Source organism: Scyliorhinus canicula, chromosome 17 (genome assembly GCF_902713615.1).
Source record: "Scyliorhinus canicula chromosome 17, sScyCan1.1, whole genome shotgun sequence".
NCBI classification, from domain to species: domain Eukaryota; kingdom Metazoa; phylum Chordata; class Chondrichthyes; order Carcharhiniformes; family Scyliorhinidae; genus Scyliorhinus; species Scyliorhinus canicula.
The window spans coordinates 133,150,297-133,174,552 of NC_052162.1; the positions used below are offsets into that span (position 1 = coordinate 133,150,297).

Here is a 24,256-nt window from a genome sequence, read left to right on the forward strand (position 1 = left end):
CCATAGATTCACAACCCTTTGGGTGAAGAAGTTCCTCCTAAACTCAGTTCTAAATCTACTTCCCTTTATTTTGAGGCTATGCCCCCTAGTTCTGCTGTCACCCGCCAGTGGAAACAACCTGCCCGCATCTATCCTATCTATTCCCTTCATAATTTTAAATGTTTCTATAAGATCCCCCCTCATCCTTCTAAATTCCAACGAGTACAGTCCCAGTCTACTCAACCTCTCCTCATAATCCAACCCCTTCAGCTCTGGGATTAACCTAGTGAATCTCCTCTGCACACCCTCCAGCGCCAGTACGTCCTTTCTCAAGTAAGGAGACCAAAACTGAACACAATACTCCAGGTGTGGCCGCACTAACACCTTATACAATTGCAACATAACCTCCCTAGTCTTAAACTCCATCCCTCTAGCAATGAAGGACAAAATTCCATTTGCCTTCTTAATCACCTGTTGCACTTGTAAACCAACCTTCTGTGACTCATGCACTAGCACACCCAAGTCTCTCTGAACAGCGGCATGCTTTAATATTTTATCGTTTAAATAATAATCCCGTTTGCTGTTATTCCTACCAAAATGGATAACCTCACATTTGTCAACATTGTATTCCATCTGCCAGACCCGAGCCCATTCACTTAACCTATCCAAATCCCTCTGCAGACTTCCAGTATCCTCTGCACTTTTCGCTTTACCACTCATCTTAGTGTCATCTGCAAACTTGGACACATTGCCCTTGGTCCCCAACTCCAAATCATCAATGTAAATTGTGAACAATTGTGGGCCCAACACGGATCCCTGAGGGACACCACTAGCTACTGATTGCCAACCAGAGAAACACCCATTTATCCCAACTCTTTGCTTTCTATTAATTAACCAATCCTCTATCCATGCTACTACTTTACCCTTAATGCCATGCATCTTTATCTTATGCAGCAACCTTTTGTGTGGCACCTTGTCAAAGGCTTTCTGGAAATCCAGATATACCACATCCATCGGCTCCCCGTTATCTACTGCACTGGTAATGTCCTCAAAAAATTCCACTAAATTAGTTAGGCACGACCTGCCTTTTACGAACCCATGCTGCGTCTGCCCAATGGGACAATTTCTATCCAGATGCCTCGCAATTTCTTCCTTGATGATAGATTCCAGCATCTTCCCTATTACCGAAGTTAAACTCACTGGCCTATAATTTCCTGCTTTCTGCCTACCTCCTTTTTTAAACAGTGGCGTCACGTTTGCTAATTTCCAATCCACCGGGACCACCCCAGAGTCTAGTGAATTTCGGTAAATTATCACTAGTGCATCTGCAATTTCCCTAGCCATCTCTTTTAGCACTCTGGGATGCATTCCATCAGGGCCAGGAGACTTGTCTACCTTTAGCCCCATTAGCTTGCCCATCACTCCCTCCTTAGTGATAACAATCGTCTCAAGGTCCTCACCTGTCATAGCCTCATTTCTATCAGTCACTGGCATGTTATTTGTGTCTTCCACTGTGAAGATCGACCCAAAAAACCTGTTCAGTTCCTCAGCCATTTCCTCATTTCCCATTATTAAAACTCCCTTCTCATCCTCTAAAGGACCAATATTTACCTTAGCCACTCTTTTTTGTCTTATATATTTGTAAAAACTTTTACTGTCTGTTTTTATATTCTGAGCAAGTTTACTCTCATACTCTATCTTACTCTTCTTTATAGCTTTTTTAGTAGCTTTCTGTTGCCCCCTAAAGATTTCCCAGTCCTCTAATCTCCCAGCAATCTTTGCCACTTTATATGCTTTTTCCTTCAATTTGCTTAGATATCCACGGTCGATTTTCCCTCTTTCTTCCGTCCTTCCTTTTTGTTGGTATAAACTTTTGCTGAGCACTGTGAAAAATCGCTTGGAAGGTTCTCCACTCTCATAAATCTCTCATAAGTCAGTTCCATCATCCCAGGAATCAGTCTCGTAAACCTTTGCTGCGCTCCCTCTAGAGCAAGAACATCCTTCATCCGAAAACGAGACCATAACTGCTCACAATATTCCAGGTATGGCCTTGCCAAGGCCCTGTGTAGAACAAAGAACAATACAGCACAGGAACAGGACCTTAGGCCCTCCAAATTTGCACCGACCACGTGTCCTATCTCGACCAACTGCCTGTATCCTTCTGTACCCCATCTGCTCATGTGCCTATCCTGATAAGTATTAAAGGTCGCTAACGTATCTGCCTCAACCACCTCACTTGGCAGTGCATTCCAGGCCACCACCACCCTCTGTGTAAAATGCTCCCCCCCCCCCCCCCCCCCCCCCCCCCCCCCCGCACATCTCCACTGAACCTTTCCACCCTCCCCTTGTAATTGTCATTTCTGCACTGGGGAAAAAGCCTCTAAATGTTCACTCTATCTGTACCCCTAATAATTTTAGAAACTTCTATCAGGTCACCCCTCAGCCTCCGTCTCTCTAGGGAAAACAATGCCTTTTATTCAATTTCTCCTCATACCTAATACCCTTCATACCAGGCAACATTCTGGTAAACCTCTTCTGTACTCTCGCCAAAGCCTCCACGTCCTTCTGGTAGTGCAGTGACCAGAATTGGGACACAGTATTCCAAATGTGGCCTAACCAACATTCTATGTAATTGTAACAATTTTTGAGCTTTTATACTCGATACCCCGTCCTATGAAGGCAAGCATGCTGTCTGCTTTCTTCACCACCATTTCCACCTGTGCTGCCACTTTTAAGTATCTGTGGACCTGCATGCCCAGATCTCTCTGTGTCTCTATGCTCCTGATGGTCGGCATCTCCACATCATGAGTGTAAAATGCTCTCAGTTCTGTCTATTATGAATCTTTGTTGCAACTTATCCAGTGCCTCTATTTTCTTTTTCTAAATGGAGATCACCAATGTTGACAGAACTCCCAGTGTAGTCTAACCCTGGGTCTAAACAAGTTGAACATTTCCTCTGTGCTTTTCAATTCTATCCCTCTGGAATGGAACCTTGGATATGGGCCCCACACTTTAAGAATCATATGAAGTTCTTAGAGAGGGTGCAGAGGACATTTACAATAATAATAATCTTTATTCTTGTCACAAGTGGGCTAACATTAACACTGCAATGAAGTAACTGTGAAAATCCCCTAGTCGCCACACTCCGGCGCCTGTTCGGTTCCACCGAGGGAGAATTCAGAATGTCCAATTCACCAAACAAGCACATCTTTCGGGACTTGTGGTAGGAAACTGGAGCACCCGGAGGAAACCAACGCAGACACGGGGAGAACGTGCAGACTCCCCACAGACAGTGACCCAAACCGGGAATCGAATCTGGGACATGGTGCTGTGAAGCAACAGTGCTAACCATTGTGCGAGAATAGCACCAGGGATAAGGAACTCCAGTTAGTTGGCGTGTCGAGCTGCTGAATTTCTCTCCTGAGATCACAGCATCTGGAGGGTGGGGAATGGGGCCATTCAGCCCTTTGAGACCAAGTCGGCTCCCTGTGGAGTAAGCCAGTCTGTTCATTGCCCTGTTCTATCCCCAAATCTCTGTAGGTTTATTTCTCTCAGTGCCTGTCCAATTTCTGATTGAAATCCTTCCGTCATCTCTGCATCTCCGGTGGCCTAGTGGTTAGCACAGCTGCTTCACGGCGCTGAGGTCCCAGGTTCGAATCCCGGCTCTGGGTCACTGTCCGTGTGGAGTTTGCACATTCTCCCCATGTCTGCGTGGGTTTCGCCCCCACAACCCAAAAAATGTGCAGAGTAGGTGGATTGGCCACGCTAAATTGCCCCTTAGAACATAGAACATAGAACGATACAGCGCAGTACAGGCCCTTCGGCCCTCAATGTTGCACCGACATGGAAAAAAAACTAAAGGCCATCTAACCTACACTATGCCCTTATCATCCATATGCTTATCCAATAAACTTTTAAATGCCCTCAATGTTGGCGAGTTCACTACTGTTGCAGGTAGGGCATTCCACGGCCTCACCACTCTTTGCGTAAAAAACCCACCTCTGACCTCTGTCCTATATCTATTACCCTTCAATTTAAGGCTATGTCCCCTCGTGATAGCCACCTCCATCCGCGGGAGAAGGCTCTCGCTGTCCACCCTATCTAACCCTCTGATCATTTTGTATGCCTCTATTAGGTCACCTCTTAACCTTCTTCTCTCTAACGAAAACAACCTCAAGTCCATCAGCCTTTCCTCATAAGATTTTCCCTCCATACCAGGCAACATCCTGGTAAATCTCCTCTGCACCCGTTCCAAAGCTTCTACGTCCTTCCTATAATGGGGCGACCAGAACTGTACGCAATACTCCAAATGCGGCCGTACTAGAGTTTTGTACAACTGCAACATGACCTCATGGCTCCGGAACTCAATCCCTCTACCAATAAAGGCCATCACACCATAGGCCTTCTTCACAACCCTATCAACCTGGGTGGCAACTTTCAGGGATCTATGTACATCGACACCGAGATCCCTCTGCTCATCCACACTACCAAGAATTTTACCATTAGCCAAATATTCCGCATTCCTGTTATTCTTTCCAAAGTGAATCACCTCACCCTTCTCCACATTAAACTCCATTTGCCACCTCTCAGCCCAGCTCTGCAGCTTATCTATGTCCCTCTGTAACCTGCAACATCCTTCCGCACTGTCTACAACTCCACCGACTTTTAGTGTCGTCTGCAAATTTACTTACCCATCCTTCTGCTCCCTCCTCTAGGTCATTTATAAAAATGACAAACAGCAACGGCCCCAGAACAGATCCTTGTGGTACGCCACTCGTAACTGAACTCCATTCTGAACATTTCCCATCAACCACCACCCTCTGTCTTCTTTCAACTAGCCAATTTCTGATCCACATCTCTAAATCACCCTCAATCCCCAGCCTCTGTATTTTCTGCAATAGCCGACCGTGGGGAACCTTATCAAACGCTTTACTGAAATCCATATACACCACATCAACTGCTTTACCCTCATCCACCTGTTCAGTGACCTTCTCAAAGAACTCGATAAGGTTTGTGAGGCATGACCTACCCTTCACAAAACCATGCTGACTATCCCTAATCATATTATTCCTATCTAGATGATTATAAATCGTATCTTTTATAATCCTCTCCAAGACTTTACCCACCACAGATGTTAGGCTCACCGGCCTATAGTTACCGGGGTTATCTCTACTCCCCTTCTTGAACAAAGGGACCACATTTGCTATCCTCCAGTCCTTCCTTCCATCCTTCCTTAATTGGAAAAAATTATTGGGTAATCTAAATTTTTTTTTTTTTTAATCTCTGCATCTCCTACCCTCATAGGCAGTAGGTTCCAGGTCGTTACCACTTGTTTTACACGTACACAAGGCTCCTAGAGCACAGAGGAGTCTATTTGGCCCATTTTCCCCGTGCCAGCTCTTTGTTCAGCGAACCATTTAATCCCAGAGTTCGACTATTTTGTTTTCTTTTTCGGAATATATCAAAAGACAGTCTAATGGGGCCCGACCACCATTTACAGACAGTGTATTCCAAATCACAACAACTCGCTGTATTTTACAACAAATAATTGTGCTTATGGTGTGTCTGGAGTTTCACAGAGTATTCAAAATGAAGTCAACACCATGGTTATTACACAAAATTAAGACTCAGTCTTCATCAATGATTCTGGTGAAGACACCGAGTGTAATATATCCGAGTTTGTGGACAATTCGAACAAATGTACATTTCTATAAAACCTCTCACTACCACTGGACCTCCGAAAGTGTTTTAAAGCCAATGGAGTCCTTTTGAAACATATTCACTGTTGTAATGCAAGAAGCTGTAAGTCTGCATGTGTAATCACATTTAGTTTTAAAATTGTTATTTTCATAGTGTATTCACTGCCATTAGTAACAAGGTTAAGGAAGCCCTTTTATACCTCAAACATGTGGCTTCCTGCAGCCATTTCACCTTCTGTACCTTTTCTATATTAACTATGTATTGATTTCATAGCAAAAAATACTAACTAAATTGATGATTATTCAGTAGTGAACATTGGTTATCATTAGTAAATTGGTGTATCAGGTAATTGTATTGCAAAGACTAGATCTTTGTTTCAAAAAATAACACGATCAACCAAAATGTTTCCAGAGACTGCAGAGCTATCAGAATTTGTTTGAAAAAATTAATTACTCAATACTTTTGTGAAGTTACTCCATTAATAAAGTCACCAGCAGTTCTGTAGAATCCTTGCAAGACAAGATTACAGAACTCAACATTAGACATTATACCCTGTCAAGAATATGTAGGCTAAGTAGTGGTGGAATGGTATTGATTTAAAAAAATTTTTTTTAAGAGTATCCAATTATTTTTTTTCCAATTAAGGGGCAAATTAGCGGAGCCAATCCACCTACCCTGCACATGTTTGGGTTGTGGGGGCGAAACCCACGCAAACACGGGGAGAATGTGCAAACTACACACGGACAATGAAAATGAAATGAAAATTGCTTATTGTCACAAGTAGGCTTCAATGAAGTTACTGTGAAAAGCCCCTAGTCGCCACATTCCGGCGCCTGTTTGGGGAGGCTGGCACCGGAACTGCACATGGACAGTGACCCGGAGCTGGGATCGAACCTGGGACATTGGGGCTGTGAGGCAGCAAATCTAACCACTGAGCCACCGTGCTACCCTGTATTGTTACTGGGCGAGTAACACAGAGACCCAGGTTAATGCTCTGGGGATCTGGGTTTGAATCTGCCTTTGACAAATATTGAAATTGAATGAAAGTCCCGAATTAAGTCTGATGATAACATTGTCGATTGTTGTAAAAATCCATGGGTTCACTAATGTACTTCAGGAAATCTGCTCTTCTGACGTGGTCTGGCCGACACGTGACTCCAGATCCACAGCAATGTTGTGGTTGATTTGTAAGTGCCCCTGAAATAGTCTCACAAGACACGCAGTTCAAGGGCAATTGGAATGAGCAGTAAATGCTGGTCCAGCCAGTGACGCCCACCTTCCATGAATTAATACTTTTTAAGAACACTTTTCAATTTGAAGACGAGTAAGAAACTGTCTCTTTGATTGGATTGGTTTATCATCACGTATATCGAGGTACAATGAAAAGTATTGTTCTGCGTACAATCCAGACAGATCGTTCCATACATGAAAAAATAAAGTGCTGATCTTGGCAGTTTGCTCAGAATTTAATGGCATTGTAGACACCGATTAATATTTTAATCACCATCTGAAACATATCTAATGGTAATGTGTGGTCATAGAGACAGACACAAACAATACTGTAACTGAATTTGAGGAAATAGCAGAGATTTAACTGAACCACATTTTTGAAAGATTCGGCCTTAATGATGGAGAATCAGGAAAAGTCACTCAGAGAAATGAGGAAATCCAGGCTCAGTGCGGATTTGCTGTCAACCCTCCTTTCTTATCCATGAACGGTATTTAGGCTGCAGACCGTTTCACACCAAAACACAGAGGGGTCAAATAGAAGAAACACATAATTCTCAATTCACTTCCATTTAACTATATTTGAATTTGTTTAAAAGCAACAATCTCAAAAAAGATTCAGGGGATTTGAATTACTCAGTGAAACACTTTCTTTTATTGGTCAGTCATGTTTGCACATCAATGGTGTATATTTCAGAGTTATTCAGAGTGAAGACTCGAGCGATTCAATTCAAAATGAAGTCACAGGTAACACATAAATATACTGATGTTTAATATTGAATAATGAAACAGGTCTTAAGTAAAATTGGTGGAATTTTTTTATAGGAAGATAAGAATGATGCATTAATGATTGAACAGAGAGCATTGTTACGTTAGATATTTGCTGAACAAATAATAAAGTTTTTTAAAAAATAATTTTTATTCAAATTTTTCAACAACAAATTTTCTCCCAACAATAAAATAAACAAGGTATAGAAATAAACAGAAAGAAGGACCCCCCCCCCCCCCCCCCACCAATACAAAGCAATAAATTAATAACAATACAAAAAAGAAGAAAGTAGCAAACAAACAGTCGTAAAAAGAAACCCCCTTTACAGACCCCAAACCCAACCCCCGGTTGCTGCTGAAATTTTTTTTTTGAATAATTTTTATTCAAGTTTTCAACAACAAATTTTTATCACAACATAGAAAAACAGTAACCCCTCCCCTCCAATACAAAAACAAGAAAAATAAATAAGCGTAAAACCATGCGAACAAACCCCCATAACAAACCCGTTGCCCCCCCCCCCCCAGCTACCTTCCCCCGATTCCCGTCCAATTTCCCCTGATTCTTGGCCACCCAACTATTCTTCCTCTTGTTCGTTGGCCACAAACAGGTCCCGGAACAATTGCATGAATGGCTCCCACGTTCTGTGGAAGCCGTCGTCTGACCCTCGGATGGCGAATTTGATTTTCTCCATTTGGAGAGATTCCGAGAGGTCGGACAGCCAGTCTGCAGCTCTGGGCGGTGCTGCTGACTGCCAGCCAAACGGGATTCTACGGCGGGCGATCAGGGAGGCAAAGGCAAGGGCTGCCCTCCTCCCCAGGAAGAGATCTGGCTGGTCTGAAACCCTGAAGACCGCCACTATCGGGCATGGCTCCACCCTCACCCCCACCACTTTGGACATAGCCTCGAAGAAGGTTGTCCAGTAGTCCACAAGTCTGGGGCAAGACCAGAATATGTGGGCATGATTGGCCGGGCCTCTTTGGCACCGTTCACATCTGTCCTCCACTTCCGGGAAGAACCTACTCATACGGTTTCTTGTTAAGTGGGCTCTATGTACCACTTTTAGTTGCGTCAGGCTGAGCCTTGTGCATGTGGAAGTGGAGTTTACCCTATGCAGTGCTTCGCTCCAGAGTCCCCACCCTATCTCAATCCCCAGGTCATCCTCCCATTTAACTCTTGTTGCGTCCAGTACGGTGTCGTCCGTTTCTACCAGTCGGTCATACATGTCGCTACAGTTCCCTTTAACAAATAATAAAGTTAATTATAATTTCTATATCTTATGGTCTTACAAGTTGAGACATCTGTTTTAAAGGAACAGCTGTCTTCATGTAATCAGTGACCTGGCCTCCCAGCTGAACCATTGAAAGCTGCAGCAAGACTGTGCAGTTGAATGTTGCACAGGGCCATTGGGTACTGTGCTGCCAGCTGTTTCTGTAGTATAGAGGTTATCACATTCATCTAACGCACGAAAGGTGTCTGATCCGAAACTGGCAGAAGCATTAAATGCTTCTAATTTATGATGTGGAGATGCCGGCGTTGGACTGGGGTGGGCTCAGTAAGAAGTCTTGCAACACCAGGTTAAAGTCCAACAGGTTTGTTTCGAATCACTGGCTTTTGGAGCGCAGCTCCTTCCTCAGGTGAATGAAGATGTGGGTTCCACAAACACACATGGGCAGCATGGCAGCACAAGTGGATAGCACTGTGGCTTGACAGCGCCAGGTTCCCAGGTTCAATTCCCCGCTGGGTCACTGCCTGTGCAGAGTCTGCGGGTTTCCTCCGGGTGCTCTGGTTTCCTCCCACAGTCTAAAGACGTGCAGGTTAGGTGGATTGGCCATGCTAAATTGCCCTTAGTGTCCAAAAAGGTTAGGAGGGGTTATTGGGTTACGGGGATAAGGTGGAAATGAGGGCTGAAGTGGGTCAGTGCAGACTCGATGGGCTGAATGGCCTCCTTCTGCACTGTGTGTTCTATATGTAGAAAACTTCAATGATGCAAAATGGTACTTTGAATGCGAGTCTTTGCAGGTAATTAAGTCTTTGCCGGTCCAGATGGTGCGACTGGAGAGAGGGATAATCAAAGCTTAAAGATGGGTGAATTGTCTCAAGCCAGGACAGTTGGTAGAATTTCGCAAGCGCATGTAATGGGACATGAATCCATGGTCCCGGTTGAGGCCGTACTCATGTGTGCGGAACTTGGCTATCAGTTTCTGCTTGGCCATTCTGGTTTTTCGCGAGTCCTGAAGGCCAACTTGGAGAACACTTACCTGAAGATCAGAGGCTGAATGCCCTTGACAGCTGAAATGTTCCCCGACTGGAAGGGAACATTCCTGCCTGGAAATTGCTGCGCAATGTCCGTTCGTCTGTTGTCGCAGCGTCTGCATGGTCTCGCCAGTGTACCACGCTTCGGGACATCCTTTGTTGCAGCATGTTTTGTGTTTAAACAAAGGAGATTACAAGGGGATGAGAGAAGAACTAGCTAAGGTAGACTGGGAGCTAAGACTTTATGGTGGAACAGTTGAGGAACAGTGGAGAACCTTCCAAGCGATTTTTCACAGTGCTCAGCAAAGGTTTATACCAACAAAAAGGAAGGACGGAAGAAAGAGGGAAAATCGACCGTGGATATCTAAGGAAATAAGGGAGAGTATCAAATTGAAGGAAAAAGCATATAAAGTGGCAAAGATTGCTGGGAGATTAGAGGACTGGGAAATCTTTAGGGGGCAACAGAAAGCTACTAAAAAAGCTATAAAGAAGAGTAAGATAGAGTATGAGAGTAAACTTGCTCAGAATACAAAAACAGACAGTAAAAGTTTTTACAAATATATAAGACAAAAAAGAGTGGCTAAGGTAAATATTGGTCCTTTAGAGGATGAGAAGGGAGTTTTAATAATGGGAAATGAGGAAATGGCTGAGGAACTGAACAGGTTTTTTGGGTCGGTCTTCACAGTGGAAGACACAAATAACATGCCAGCGACTGATAGAAATGAGGCTATGACAGGTGAGGACCTTGAGAGGATTGTTATCACTAAGGAGGGAGTGATGGGCAAGCTAATGGGGCTAAAGGTAGACAAGTCTCCTGGCCCTGATGGAATGCATCCCAGAGTGCTAAAAGAGATGGCTAGGGAAATTGCAGATGCACTAGTGATAATTTACCGAAATTCACTAGACTCTGGAGTGGTCCCGGTGGATTGGAAATTAGCAAACGTGACGCCACTGTTTAAAAAAGGAGGTAGGCAGAAAGCAGGAAATTATAGGCCAGTGAGCTTAACTTCGGTAATAGGGAAGATGCTGGAATCTATCATCAAGGAAGAAATTGCGAGGCATCTGGATAGAAATTGTCCCATTGGGCAGACGCAGCATGGGTTCGTTAAAGGCAGGTCATGCCTAACTAATTTAGTGGAATTTTTTGAGGACATTACCAGTGCAGTAGATAACGGGGAGCCGATGGATGTGGTATATCTTTGACAAGGTGCCACACAAAAGGTTGCTGCATAAGATAAAGATGCATGGCATTAAGGGTAAAGTAGTAGCATGGATAGAGGATTGGTTAATTAATAGAAAGCAAAGAGTTGGGATAAATGGGTGTTTCTCTGGTTGGCAATCAGTAGCTAGTGGTGTCCCTCAGGGATCCGTGTTGGGCCCACAATTGTTCACAATTTACATTGATGATTTGGAGTTGGGGACCAAGGGCAATGTGTCCAAGTTTGCAGATGACACTAAGATGAGTGGTAAAGCGAAAAGTGCAGAGGATACTGGAAGTCTGCAGAGGGATTTGGATAGGTTAAGTGAATGGGCTCGGGTCTGGCAGATGGAATACAATGTTGACAAATGTGAGGTTATCCATTTTGGTAGGAATAACAGCAAACGGGATTATTATTTAAACGATAAAATATTAAAGCATGCCGCTGTTCAGAGAGACTTGGGTGTGCTAGTGCATGAGTCACAGAAGGTTGGTTTACAAGTGCAACAGGTGATTAAGAAGGCAAATGGAATTTTGTCCTTCATTGCTAGAGGGATGGAGTTTAAGACTAGGGAGGTTATGTTGCAATTGTATAAGGTGTTAATGCGGCCACACCTGGAGTATTGTGTTCAGTTTTGGTCTCCTTACTTGAGAAAGGATGTACTGGCACTGGAGGGTGTGCAGAGGAGATTCACTAGGTTAATCCCAGAGCTGAAGGGGTTGGATTATGAGGAGAGGTTGAGTAGACTGGGACTGTACTCGTTGGAATTTAGAAGGATGAGGGGGGATCTTATAGAAACATTTAAAATTATGAAGGGAATAGATAGGATAGATGCGGGCAGGTTGTTTCCACTGGCGGGTGACAGCAGAACTAGGGGGCATAGCCTCAAAATAAGGGGAAGTAGATTTAGGACTGAGTTTAGGAGGAACTTCTTCACCCAAAGGGTTGTGAATCTATGGAATTCCTTGCCCAGTGAAGCAGTTGAGGCTCCTTCATTACATGTTTTTAAGGTAAAGATAGATAGTTTTTTGAAGAATAAAGGGATTAAGGGTTATGGTGTTCGGGCCGGAAAGTGGAGCTGAGTCCACAAAAGATCAGCCATGATCTAATTGAATGGCGGAGCAGGCTCGAGGGGCCAGATGGCCTACTCCTGCTCCTAGTTCTTATGTTCTTATGTTCTTATATGAGGTAGATATATATGTGAATAGCACAATTGCTTCACAGCTCCAGGGTCCCAGGTTCGATTCCGGTTTGGGTCACTATCTGTGCAGAGTCTGCACATCCTCCCCGTGTGTGCGTGGGTTTCCTCCGGGTGCTCCGGTTTCCTCCCACAGTCCAAAGATGTGCAGGTTAGGTGGATTGGCCATGATAAATTGCTCTTAGTGTCCAAAATTGCCCTTTGTGTTGGGTGGGGTTACTGGGTTATGGGGATAGGGTGGAAGTGTTAACCTTGGGTGGGATGCTCTTTCCAAGAGCCAGTGCAGACTCAATGGGCCGAATGGCCTCCTTCTGCATTGTAGATTCTATGATAACGTTGGCCGAGTTGCACAAGAATACACTGCATACTTAGTTGGGTCGTGTCCTCACGTGTAATGGTGGTACCCATGTTGATGATCTGGCAAGTCTTGCAGACGTTGCCATGGCAGGGTTGTGTGGTGTCATGGTCGCTGTTCTCCTGAACGCTGGGTAGTTTGCTGCAATCAATGGTCTGAGGTAGTGCGGTTGTTTGAAGGAAAGTAGTGGGGATGGCCTTGGCAAGATGTTCGTCTTCATCGATGACTTGTTGAAGGCTGCGAAGAAGATGTTGTAGTTTCTCCGCTCCAGGGAATTCATCAGGCGAATGAGGCTCTGGGAGTTCTTCCACAGACCCCAAGAGGCCTACAGTGAACCCAATGAGACAACCAATGAGCCGGAAGAGCAGACTGAAAGGTCTGTGGGACTGGAAGATCCAGCCAGCAGGAAGGGCTGGAAAACCTCACCCATTGAAACAATCCGATCAGCTGCTTCTACAGCTCCTCTTCCACGAAACCGCTCAGTAAATCTCTCTCGAAGACCTTTCTTGTGCAAATTCTGAACTCACATCTTTCCCCTCTTTTCCTGCTATCTCCCATCATGCTCTCTCAGCGTTCATCTTATCTGAGACTTACCCATTGCTCCTTTGACCGATTCTCACTAAACTGTTGAACATCCAACTCCCACAATCATCGAATTTACAGTGCAGAAAGAGGCCATTTGGCACATTGGGCCTGCACTGGCCCTTGGAAAGAGCACCCTTCTCAAGCACACACCTCTAGCCTATCCCCATAACCCAGTAACACCACTTAACCCTTTTGGACACTAAGGGCAATTTAGCTTGGCCACTCCACCGAAACTGCACATCTTTGGACTGTGGGAGAAAACCGGAGATCCGGACTAAACCCACGCAGAAACGAGAATGTGCAGACTCCGTACAGACAGTGACCCAATTGGGAATCAAACCTGGGACAGTGGAGATGTGAAGCAACTGTGCTAACCACTGTGCTGCACCTGATTTATTGGATTCAAGTTCAAATACAAGCCACAATGAAGCATCTGCGGGGGTGGGATTTGAACCTGCATTCTCAGGGTGTCGGGTCTCGGTATTACTCATCCAGTGACAATACCATGACACCATCACCTGCCCAGTCAAGTGCTTTGCAGAGATCCTCTGGGATATGAACCCGGGACCTCTCGCATTTTGGAAACCCCCGAAGCGAAAACCATACCCTGCGGTTTCAACGGTATCTCCATGGAGTCAGTGTCTTTGTCCGTTTCTTCTTTAGACAATCAAGTGAAGCTTGGTGCTCACTCAGACCACGTGTATGGTTTCTCCCCTTAGTGAATGGTGTATTTTCTCAGGGTGTAACTGGTTAAAGCTCTTTCCACAGTCAGTTCACTGGAATACACTCACTCAGGTGCATGTGTATCTCGGTACTTTCCAGTCACACTGATGTTTGAAATATTTCCCCACAAACAGAACAAACATTTTTCGGGCACCATGGTGGCCTAGTGCTTAGCACAGCAGCCTCACGGCGCTGGGGTCCCAGGTTCGATCCCGGCTCTGGGTCACTGTCCGTGTGGAGTTTGCACATTCTCCCCGTGTCTGCGTGGGTTTCGCCCCCACAACCCAAAGATGTGCAGAGTAGGTGGATTGGTCACACTAAATTGCCCCTTAATTGGGTAATCTAAATTTTTTTTTAAAAAAACAAACATTTTTCATTTCACATTTATATTCTGAGGATATTCAGGGGCCTGATCAATTGAGTGACACTCTCAGATCTTAATGTGATATTTGGTTTGTGTTTCCTGTCTGAAAATCCTCTCCTAATGCCCTGTAAAAGGAGTTTACAAAGGTCACACTATCAGTACAAGACAGAAATTGAGAACAGATAATTCCAGTTTCTGTGGAACATTTTTTTTCTCTCTTCTGTCCCCAAAGCTGTAAATCCGAGTCCCACACACTCTCCCTCCTCCCTGGGCTGAAATCCAAATACAATATTCAATCATTATTTCTGTATAATTTTCCCAAAGTTACATAATTAGAGGTAAGAATATGCTTTATAAGTCACTTCATTCATGACTTATGTAAATTAATCTGAATGACCCTGACTGACCAATTAGAATAACAATTAGAACCTTCTGTCCAGAACTGACCATGTGGAGGTTTGATGAGCAATCACGAAGGTTGTTTCTCCAAATCTTCCAGGGTTTCCTTTGTTCTTCCTCTCCCTCTCGAACTAAGTTATACCGGATATCAGACTCAGGGCCCATTCTGGTTCTCTTCCTGCTGACTAAATAACTTCAATCAAATATGGAGAAGACTGAATCCACTGTTTGGTCCCTGCTCCAAATTCCATTCCTGACATACCGACTCCATCCCTCTCCCTGGCAACAGTCTGAGACTTAGCCAGTTTCTTTGTAAATTTGGTTTCATACTTGATCCAATATGAGCTTCTGACATCACAGAATTTACAGTGCAGAAGGAGGCCATTCAGCCCATCTAAACAGCACTGGCTCTTGGAAAGAGCACTCAAACTAAGCCCACACCTCCACCTATCCCCGTAACCCCACCTAAACTTTTTAGATACTAAGGAAATTTACCATCGTCACCTCCCGATTCGACAATTCTATTACACACCTGGCTGCTCTCCCACAGGGGTTGGTTCAGCACACTGGGCTAAATCGCTGTCTTTTAAAGCAGACCAAGGCAGGCCAGCAGCACAGTTCAATTCCCGTACCAGCCCCCCCCCCCCCCCGAACAGGTGCCGGAATGTGGCGACTACGGGGTTTTCACAGTAACTTCATTGAAGCCTACTCATGACAATAAGCGATTTTCATTTCATTTCATTTTCACATTCTGCCTCTGTAAACTTAAAGACATCCAAAGTCTGTTACCCATGTCTTAATTCACAGCAAGTTCCTTCCCCCCTATGATCCCTGTGGTCAATTCTCACCTTGTTTTCAAACCCCTCCATGGCCTCTTCTCTCCCTGTGTCTGTCATCTCCTCCAGCCCCACAACCCCCTGGGATATCTGCACAGCTCTGATCCTGGACTCTTGTCCATTTCCGATTCTAATTACTCCACCATGGTTTTAAATTCCCTCGGCCCCAAGCACTGAATCTGCTCCCTATATGTTCTATAGTGGACTCACCAACACTAAACGCATTCAAATGGTCTTTGGATAGGCATATGGACGATAAGGGCATAGTGTAGATGGACTTTAGAGGGGTTTCACAGGTCGGCGCAACATTGAGGGCCGAATGGCCTGTACTGCGCTGTAATGTTTTATGTTCTAAACCTCCCTGTCTCCACCTCACTTAACTCCTTTCAGATTCTTTGAAACTCACCTCTTAGTCCAAGTTTTTGGTCACCTGTCCTAATATCTCCTTTTGTGTCTGGGTGTCTCACTTTGTTTTCTAATGTTCCTGTGAAGTTGACTGTGATGATTTATGATGTTAAAGATGTTATATGAATAGAAGTTGTTGTTGTTGACTGTAACCCTGACCTCCTGTTTTACAATATCCCATTGGTTTCACAACAAACTGTGTCTCTGATGTTTTGCCCCCTGCGGGTTTGCAGCCTCTACAAAGACGGCGGCCGTTAACTCAGGCCTGTCACCGGGAGCAGGCCGCAGCTGTCCCCCCGCTCCATGCAAACCCGGGCCCGGAAACTTCTTATTGGGGTTTGGAACCTCCACCGGATTTCAGTGAAACCTCCCGGCCGAGTCCATGCTTCAGCTCATAATGCCTGGGGAGTGATTGACGGCAGCTCTGGACCAATAGCAAGAGAGGGGCGGGACTCGAGGACCGAGTGGTTGCAGCGGATCCTCCAACCAATCGGAGTGAATGAGGGGCGGGGCTGAGCCCCGGTGTCTCCAACGTGAACTGGAGCTTGCGCAGTACCGATAACAACCGAAGATTCAGGCGGTCGGAAGGAAATCTTCTGCTGGATAGATGTCGTTCGGGTGAGTGATGAGGGAGGGATGGAGCTTACGGATGGGTCGGGAGGCTTCATAAACACTCCGTGTGGGCCCCAAACCGCGAACACGAAGCTCGGATTCGGCAATTGAACCAGCGAAAGCTGCTCAGGCTTTTCCCCGAGACAGGCCCGGGTGGTTGGGCGCATGCGTAGAGAGCCCCGGCTTTGTCCCGTCTCCCATTCACTCTGATTGGCTGGAGGACCAGCCGCTCTCGGTCGGTCCTCCAGCAGCGTCCTCTGAGTTGGAGCAAACTCTTCAGAATCATCCCACAGAGAGAAGTCTTACAACACAAGGTTAAAGCCCAACAGGTTTGTTTCAAATCAATGGCACTGCTCCTTCCTCAGGTGAATGAAGAGGTATGTTCTAGAAACATATATAGAGACAAAGTCAAAGATTCAAGACAAGTCTTTGAATGCGAGCATTTGCAGGTAATTAAGTCTTTACAGATCCAGAGATGGGTATATCCTAGTTTGTGGACTATTAGAATAAATGTACATTTCTATAAAACCTTGCACTGCCGCTGGACCTCCTGAAGTCTTTTAAAGCCAATGGAGTACTTTTGAAACATATTCACTGTTGTAATATAAGATGCTGTAAGTATGCATGTTGGATTGGATTTGTTTATTGTCATGTGTACTGAGGTCCAGTGAAAAGTATTTTTCTGCGAGCAGCTCAACAGATCATTAAGTACATGTGAAGAAAAGGGAATAAAAGAAAATACATACGAGAACAACACAAGTATACAATGTAACTACACAAACACCGGCATCGGATGAAGCATACAGGGCGCAGTGTTAATGAGGTCAGTCCATAAGAGCATCATTTAGGAGTCTGGTAACAGGCCTGGGTTACCGGCCACCATCTTTAAAGAGGACAAGGTGCTGCAGGATGCATGCGCTGGAGCCTCGACTGGATGCCAACTCTCCAGGATTGACTGACTGGAGTCTCCAGGATTTGATTTTATTTGGACTCACTGGCCGGGCCAACATTTATTGCCCATCTCTAATTTCCCTTGAACTGAGCGGCTTTCTAGACCATCTCGGAGAGAATTTAAAGAGTCAACCACATTGCTGTGATTTGGAATCATGTTGGCCAGACCAGGTAAGGATGGAAATTTTGTTTTCCATTCATTCACGGCAATGTTCTTCAAACTTTTTTTCCGGGGATCCATTTTTACCAACCGGCCAACCTTCGGGACCCAACCCAGCCGACATTCGCGATGCACACTGGCCGGCCTTTGTGACACACGCTGGCCGACTGGCACGACACACCATTTTCTCTTACCTTGTTTGCTGCTGACAAAAATGGAGGAAATGGTTTTGGGTCCCTTTGGCCCTCGATCACGCTCCTCCAATGGAACCTGTTGGATGAAGGTGAAGCCTTCCAGTGTTGGAAAGCATGGAGTCTCCATCTGTCCAAAGTTCTGCATATTTTTTCTGTAAATTTTTACCAAATAAACCCCCCCAAACTTGTTTTTTTTTTGTAAATAATTTTTATTGAAAAATTTTGAATTTACACAACAATAACGCACCATAGTAAAATACCAAAAATAACAATAATATTAACAATCATAAACATTCGCCCCACCCCCATGCACAACACAGCATTTTAACAACAACGCAAATTAACACAATATAAAGTTACAGAATAGAAACTACAATAAGGAACCCCCCCCCCCCCCCGAACATCTGGTGCACCTATCCTCACACCCAAAGAACCTACTCATCCTAGTCCCGGACATGTGGGCCCGGTGCAGCACCTTAAATTGGATGAGACTAAGCCTCGCACATGAGGAGGAAGAGTTGACTCTGTCCAAGGCATCCGCCCAAGTCCCGTCCTCTATCTGCTCCCCGAGTTCCTCCTCCCATTTAGCCTTCAGCTCCTCCACTGACGACTCCTCCACCTCCTGTATTACCTTATAGATGTCAGACACCTTCCCCTCTCCGACCCACACCCCCGAAAGCACTCTGTCCATCGTCCCCTGCGAGGGCAGCAAAGGGAATCCCTCTACCTGTCGCCTAGCAAACGCCTTTACCTGCAAGTATCTGAACATGTTCCCTTGGGGAAGGCCAAATTTATCTTCCAGTTCCCCCAGGCCCGCAAACCTCCCGCCAATAAACAGGTCCCTCAATTTGCTGATGCCCGCCCTTTGCCACCCCCTAAATCCCCCATCCTTGTTCCCCGGGATGAACCGATGGTTGCCACCCAGTGGAGCCTCCATCGAGCCCCCTGTTTCCCCCCTATGTCACCTCCACTGTCCCCAAATTCTTAGGGTTGCCGCCACCACCGGGCTCGTGGTAAACCTCTTAGGGGAGAGCGGCAACGGCGCCGTTACCATGGCACCCAGGCTCGTACCTCTACATGACGCCATCTCCATTCTTTTCCACGCCGCCCCTCCCCCCTCCATCACCCATTTACGCACCATTGACACATTGGCCGCCCAATAGTACCCCAGAAGGTTGGGCAGCGCCAGCCCGCCTCTATCCCTCCCTCGCTCCAGGAACACCCTCCTCACTCTCGGAGTCCCATGCGCCCACACAAAGCTCAGAATACTGCTAGTCACTCTCCTAAAGAAGGCCCTGGGGATAAAGATGGGCAGGCACTGAAAGAGGAACAAGAACCTCGGAAGCACCGTCATTTTCCCCCCTGAACTTGTTAAAAACAAAATTAGTAAAATAAATGAATAAACACCCCCCGAACTTGTAAAAAAAATAAAATGAATAAAACCCCCTCTGAACTTGTAACAAAAAATAAAATGAACAAAATAAATGAATAAAAACCACTCCAGAACTTGGAAAACAAAAAGTTGCAACGGTTTAAAAAAAAATAGCGGCCGCACTGCACATGCATGCCCGTTTATCGGCACGCATGCGTATTCCGCGAACATGTAAAAATATCGGCTGCATTGCGCATGCGCGCACGATGATCAGGCGTGCATGTGCAATGCAGCCGATTTTTTTTAACATGTTCGCAGAATGCACATGCGCGCCGGTCATCGTGCGCGCATACGTAGTGTGGCCGACTTTTTTAACAGGTTTGCGGCGCTTTGCAGCCGGCATTATTAGAAGCCGGCTGCTGCACAAGAATTTGCGCGATCGGAAGCATTGCGGACAACGGCTACGTGACCCTTCCGACACCCGCCCGCGACCCACCCGCGGATCTCACCCCCAACTTTGAAGAACACTGGGCGCGATTCTCCACCCCCCACGCCGGGTGGGAGAATAGCGGGAGGGCCTTCCCGACATTTTTCCCGACCTCCCGCTATTCTCTCTTTCCCCCCCCGCCACGGCCGCCCCACGACACGAATGACTGCTCACCGTAAAAAACGGCGAGCAGCAATTCTCCCCTGGCCGATGGGCCGAATTCCCAGGCCTTTACGGCCGTTTTCACAAATTTAAACACACCTGCTCTCGCCATTCGTAAAAACGGCTGCAAAGTGCCGCTCTGCACAACCATGCCACCGATTGGCACGGCCGTGCCAAGGGTGGCCTGGGCCCGCGATCGGTGCCCACCGATCGCGTGCAGCGGGTCCGATTCCCGCGCACTCTTTGTCCCTCCGCCGCCCTGCAGGATCAGTCCGCGGGGCGGCTGAGGGGCATGACAGACCGCGCATGCGCGGGTTTGACGCATATGCGCGATGACGTCATCCGCGCATGCGTGGGTTGGAGCCGTCCAACCCGCGCATGAGCGGCTGACGTCATCGTGTGCGTCAGCCGCCGTGAGTCTTGGCGGCCGGGCTTAGCGAACGTTCGCTAAGCCCGCGCTGCCGTTCTTCCCGGGGCCGCGATGCTAGCCCCGACCGGGCGGGTGAATCGGGTCCTGGGAGGGGGCGCGGAGGCTGCCGTGAAACACGGCCGGTTTCACGGCAGCCTTTACGACTCTCCGCATTTGCTGAGAATCGCACCCACTGATTCACGGGATGTTGGAGTCGCTGGCTGGGCCAGCATTTATTGCCCTTCCTAATTGCCTTTGAACTGAGTGCAGTTCAGAGAGCACTTTAAGAGTCAACAAGCTGACTGTGGATCTGGAGTCACGTGTAGGCCAGACCAGATAAGGATAGACAATTTCCTTCACTGAAGGACATCAGTGAATCAGATGGGTCTTTACAGCAATTGGCAATCATTTCAGGGTCTTCAGTAGACTTTATTGAATTCAAATTTAACCTTCTGTCTTGGCAGGATTCGTGTCTGGGAAATCATTAGGACAGTAAAGAAGGTTTTTATGTAATTTTCTTTGAACATTTCTCTTCAGCAGATATAAAAATATTGAAAATGGGATAAAGGTTGTTTGGCTGACAGTCAATCACTGTCTTGTAAGGTAATGAGTCCTTTTGCTTCCCAATTGGCCGAGGAAGGCAGTGTGTCACAAGGATGGATGTGTTGACCGATTAATGGCTGGAGGATGGGGGCGGGTCATGTGATCAAACCTCCAGGAATACATTTCATCAAAGTTGGCAAGGAGAGAATGTTCTGAATTTCTATCCTAAACTGACAGTGAGGTTTCTGTAAATTTACAGGATACTGGAAGAGGAGGTTTAACAGACAGGAACACAAGCCAAACGTCACATCGCGATCTGACAGAGTCACTCAGTTCATCAGAAACTGAATATCAGCAGCATCTGGGTGTGGAAGGTAAAAGGTTTGTCTGTTCTGTCTGTGATGGAAGATTTCAGGTCTCAGTGTGACTGGAAAAGCCCTGAGATTCACAAACCCTGGTTAGACCAAACCTGGAGAACTGTGTTCAGTTCTGGGCAACAAACCTGAGGAAGGATAGAATGGCCTCGGAGGGAGTGAGCACCTGAGTGATATCTGAACCCTCCTGGGTTATATTAGGCATGATGGCACAGAGAAGGGCATTCGGCCCATTGAATCCATGCTAGCTCTCTGGAGCAATCCAGTCAGTCCCATTCTCCTGCTCCATCCCTGTATCCTCGCAGGTTTATTTCCCTCCAATTTTTATCCAATTTCCTTTTGAAATCAAATGATTCATTGTGTCTATTTTCAAACTCCCTCATTGGCAGCAAGTTTCAGATCATTGCTGCTCGCAGTGTAAAAATACATCTCATATCACCTCATATCTCCTGTACCTTTTACATACAAACTAGGATCAGGCCACTTAGCCCTTCGAGCCTGCTCAGCATTCAATAAGATTGCGGCTGATCTCATTCTAACCTCAACTCCATATTCCTGCCTACCCATGATAACCTTTCACCCCCTTGCCCATCAAGAATCTATCCAACTCTGCCTTAAAAATATTCAAGGACTCTGCATCCGCTGCCAAGTGCTAATCACTGTGCCACCAGAAGCATAGTTTCAGTATCAATATTACTGTTTATGAAGCTCAGATCGAATTTGCTTTGCCATCTACTCTGTTAATGTGTCTTGTAGTAATACAAAATCCCTCTTCACCTCTTTCTCTCTCCTCCCAAAGAGGCCAGTTGGGTTTTTATGACAATCCAGCAGTTTTCATGGTCACATTTTCCCAGAGCCGGCCTCACAAGTGACCAGATTCAGTCAGCTCAATTTCACAACCTGCCTTTGTGTTTTTGTGGGTTCTCTCTCATTCCCTATTTTCTGTTTTTAAATCAGTTTCACAGGGTGTTCGAAGGGGAGGATTCAAAGTCCGGAAACTCAAACCGAAGATCACACCAGTATCTGACAGAGTCCTCAATTTATCATTTCCTGAATATCAGCGGATTTTGAACATGGAAGGAAAAAGCATAGTTGACAGTGGGGAGAAACCGTACATGATTTGTTTGTGTGGACGAGGATTCGCTCTACCAGACTTCACAAGCCACAAATGCAGTCACACTGAGGAAAAACCATGGAAATGTGCGGACTGTGGGAAAGGATTCACTTCCCCTTCCAAGCTGGAAACTCATCGACACAGTCACACTGGAGAGAGACCATTCACCTGCTCCAAGTGTGGGAAGGGATTCACTCAGTCATCCACTTTGTCCACACACCAGCGTGTTCACACTGGGGAGAGACCATTCACCTGCTCAGAGTGTGGGAAGGGATTTTCTTCTTCAACCCACCTGCTGAGTCACCAGCGAATTCACACTGATGAGAAACCGTTTCATTGTCCAGACTGTGGGATGTGCTATAAACGTTCTGGGGAACTGATTCGCCATCAGCGTGTTCACACTGACGAGAGACCGTTCAGATGCTCTTACTGCGGGACTGGGTTCAGGCAATCATCTGACCTCACTGCACATCAGCGAAGTCACACTGGGGAGAGGCCATTCACCTGCTCAGAGTGTGGGAAGAAATTCACTCGATCATCTGACCTGCAGAGGCACCAGCGAATTCACACTGGGGAGAGGCCATTCAGCTGCTCCAAGTGTGAGAAAAGATTCTTGCGATTATCTGACCTGGAGAAGCACCAACGAATTCACACTGCGGAGAGAACATTCAGCTGCTCCAAGTGTGGGGAAGGATTCACCCAGTCATCCGACCTGCTAAGTCACCAGCGAATTCACACTGATGAAAGACCGTTTCAATGTCCAGACTGCGGGAAGAGCTATAAAAGTTCTGAGGAACTGATGCATCATCAACATGTTCACACTGATGAGAGACGGTTTAGGTGCTCTCATTGTGGGACTGGTTTCAGGCGATCATCTCACCTCACTGTACATCAACGAATTCACACTGGGGAGAGGCCATTCACCTGCTCCTGGTGTGGGAAGGGATTCACCAAGTCATTCAACCTGCAGAAGCACCAGCGAATTCACACTGGGGAGAGGCCATTCACCTGCTCCCAGTGTGGGAAGCGATTCACTGAGTCATCCGCTCTGCAGAAGCACCAGCGAGTTCACACTGGGGAGAGACCGTTCACCTGTTCCAAGTGTGGGAAGGGATTCGCCACTTCATCCCACCTCCTGAGACACCAACAAAGCCACAAATAATTGCAGTGATTGAATTTTGCTGTTACTCACATTCAGGACTGAACCATGTTCATTTGGGTCTCTTTCTGCTCATTTACAGGGGCTAATATTCAGGCTAAAAGTCAAATAAATTAGATTTGTGTTAAATGCGCAGTGTTGAAACTTTTTAATATCTCTGACACAAGTTAGTTCCTTTTGAAGTATTCTCGCTCTCCCTTGTCTCTTCCATCTTCACCCCCAACATGAAGTGTGAGGAGCTTGTGGGGCTTCTTTGTGACTGAGATTGAGTCAATCCGATCAGCTGCCTCTGTTGCTTCCCTCCCTTCCACAAGCCCACCGGACCAAACTGTCTCTAAATTTCATCCTTTCCCGAGCCCTGAACCCACATCTTTCTCTAGTTTCTCTCCCATCTTCCCTCATGCCCTCTCAGAGCTCATCTTGTCCATGAGACCCAGCTCCTGCTCCATCGACCCTATTCCCACTGAGCTACTGATCAGCCAACTACCCCGTGTCCATGGATATTGTCAACATTTCTCTCTCTTCAGGTACTGTCCCTCTGTCCTTCAAATCTGCCAACATCACCCCCTCCTCTATAAAACAAACCCTTGACCCTGCCATCCTTACAAATTACTGCCCCATCTTCAACCTCCCTCTCCTCTCCAAACTCTTTGAACATGTTGCCACCTCCCAAATCCCTGCCCATCTTTCCCAGAACTTCCATGTTTGAATCCCTTCAATCAGGTCT

At 46.2% G+C, this 24,256-nt stretch overlaps 1 protein-coding gene across 1 annotated transcript in view; it reads left to right on the forward strand.

The window, feature by feature from the left end:
- LOC119951641 (oocyte zinc finger protein XlCOF6-like) overlaps positions 1–24,256 on the forward strand; it is a 29,691-nt gene that overhangs the window by 3,814 nt on the left and 1,621 nt on the right. Inside the window, exons 3-4 of the mRNA XM_038774820.1 lie at positions 7,572–7,653; positions 22,409–23,537. Of these exons, the coding sequence (XP_038630748.1) occupies positions 7,572–7,653; positions 22,409–23,532 (1,206 nt within the window). The 3' untranslated portion in view covers positions 23,533–23,537. The remainder of the gene's footprint in view (positions 1–7,571; positions 7,654–22,408; positions 23,538–24,256) is intronic.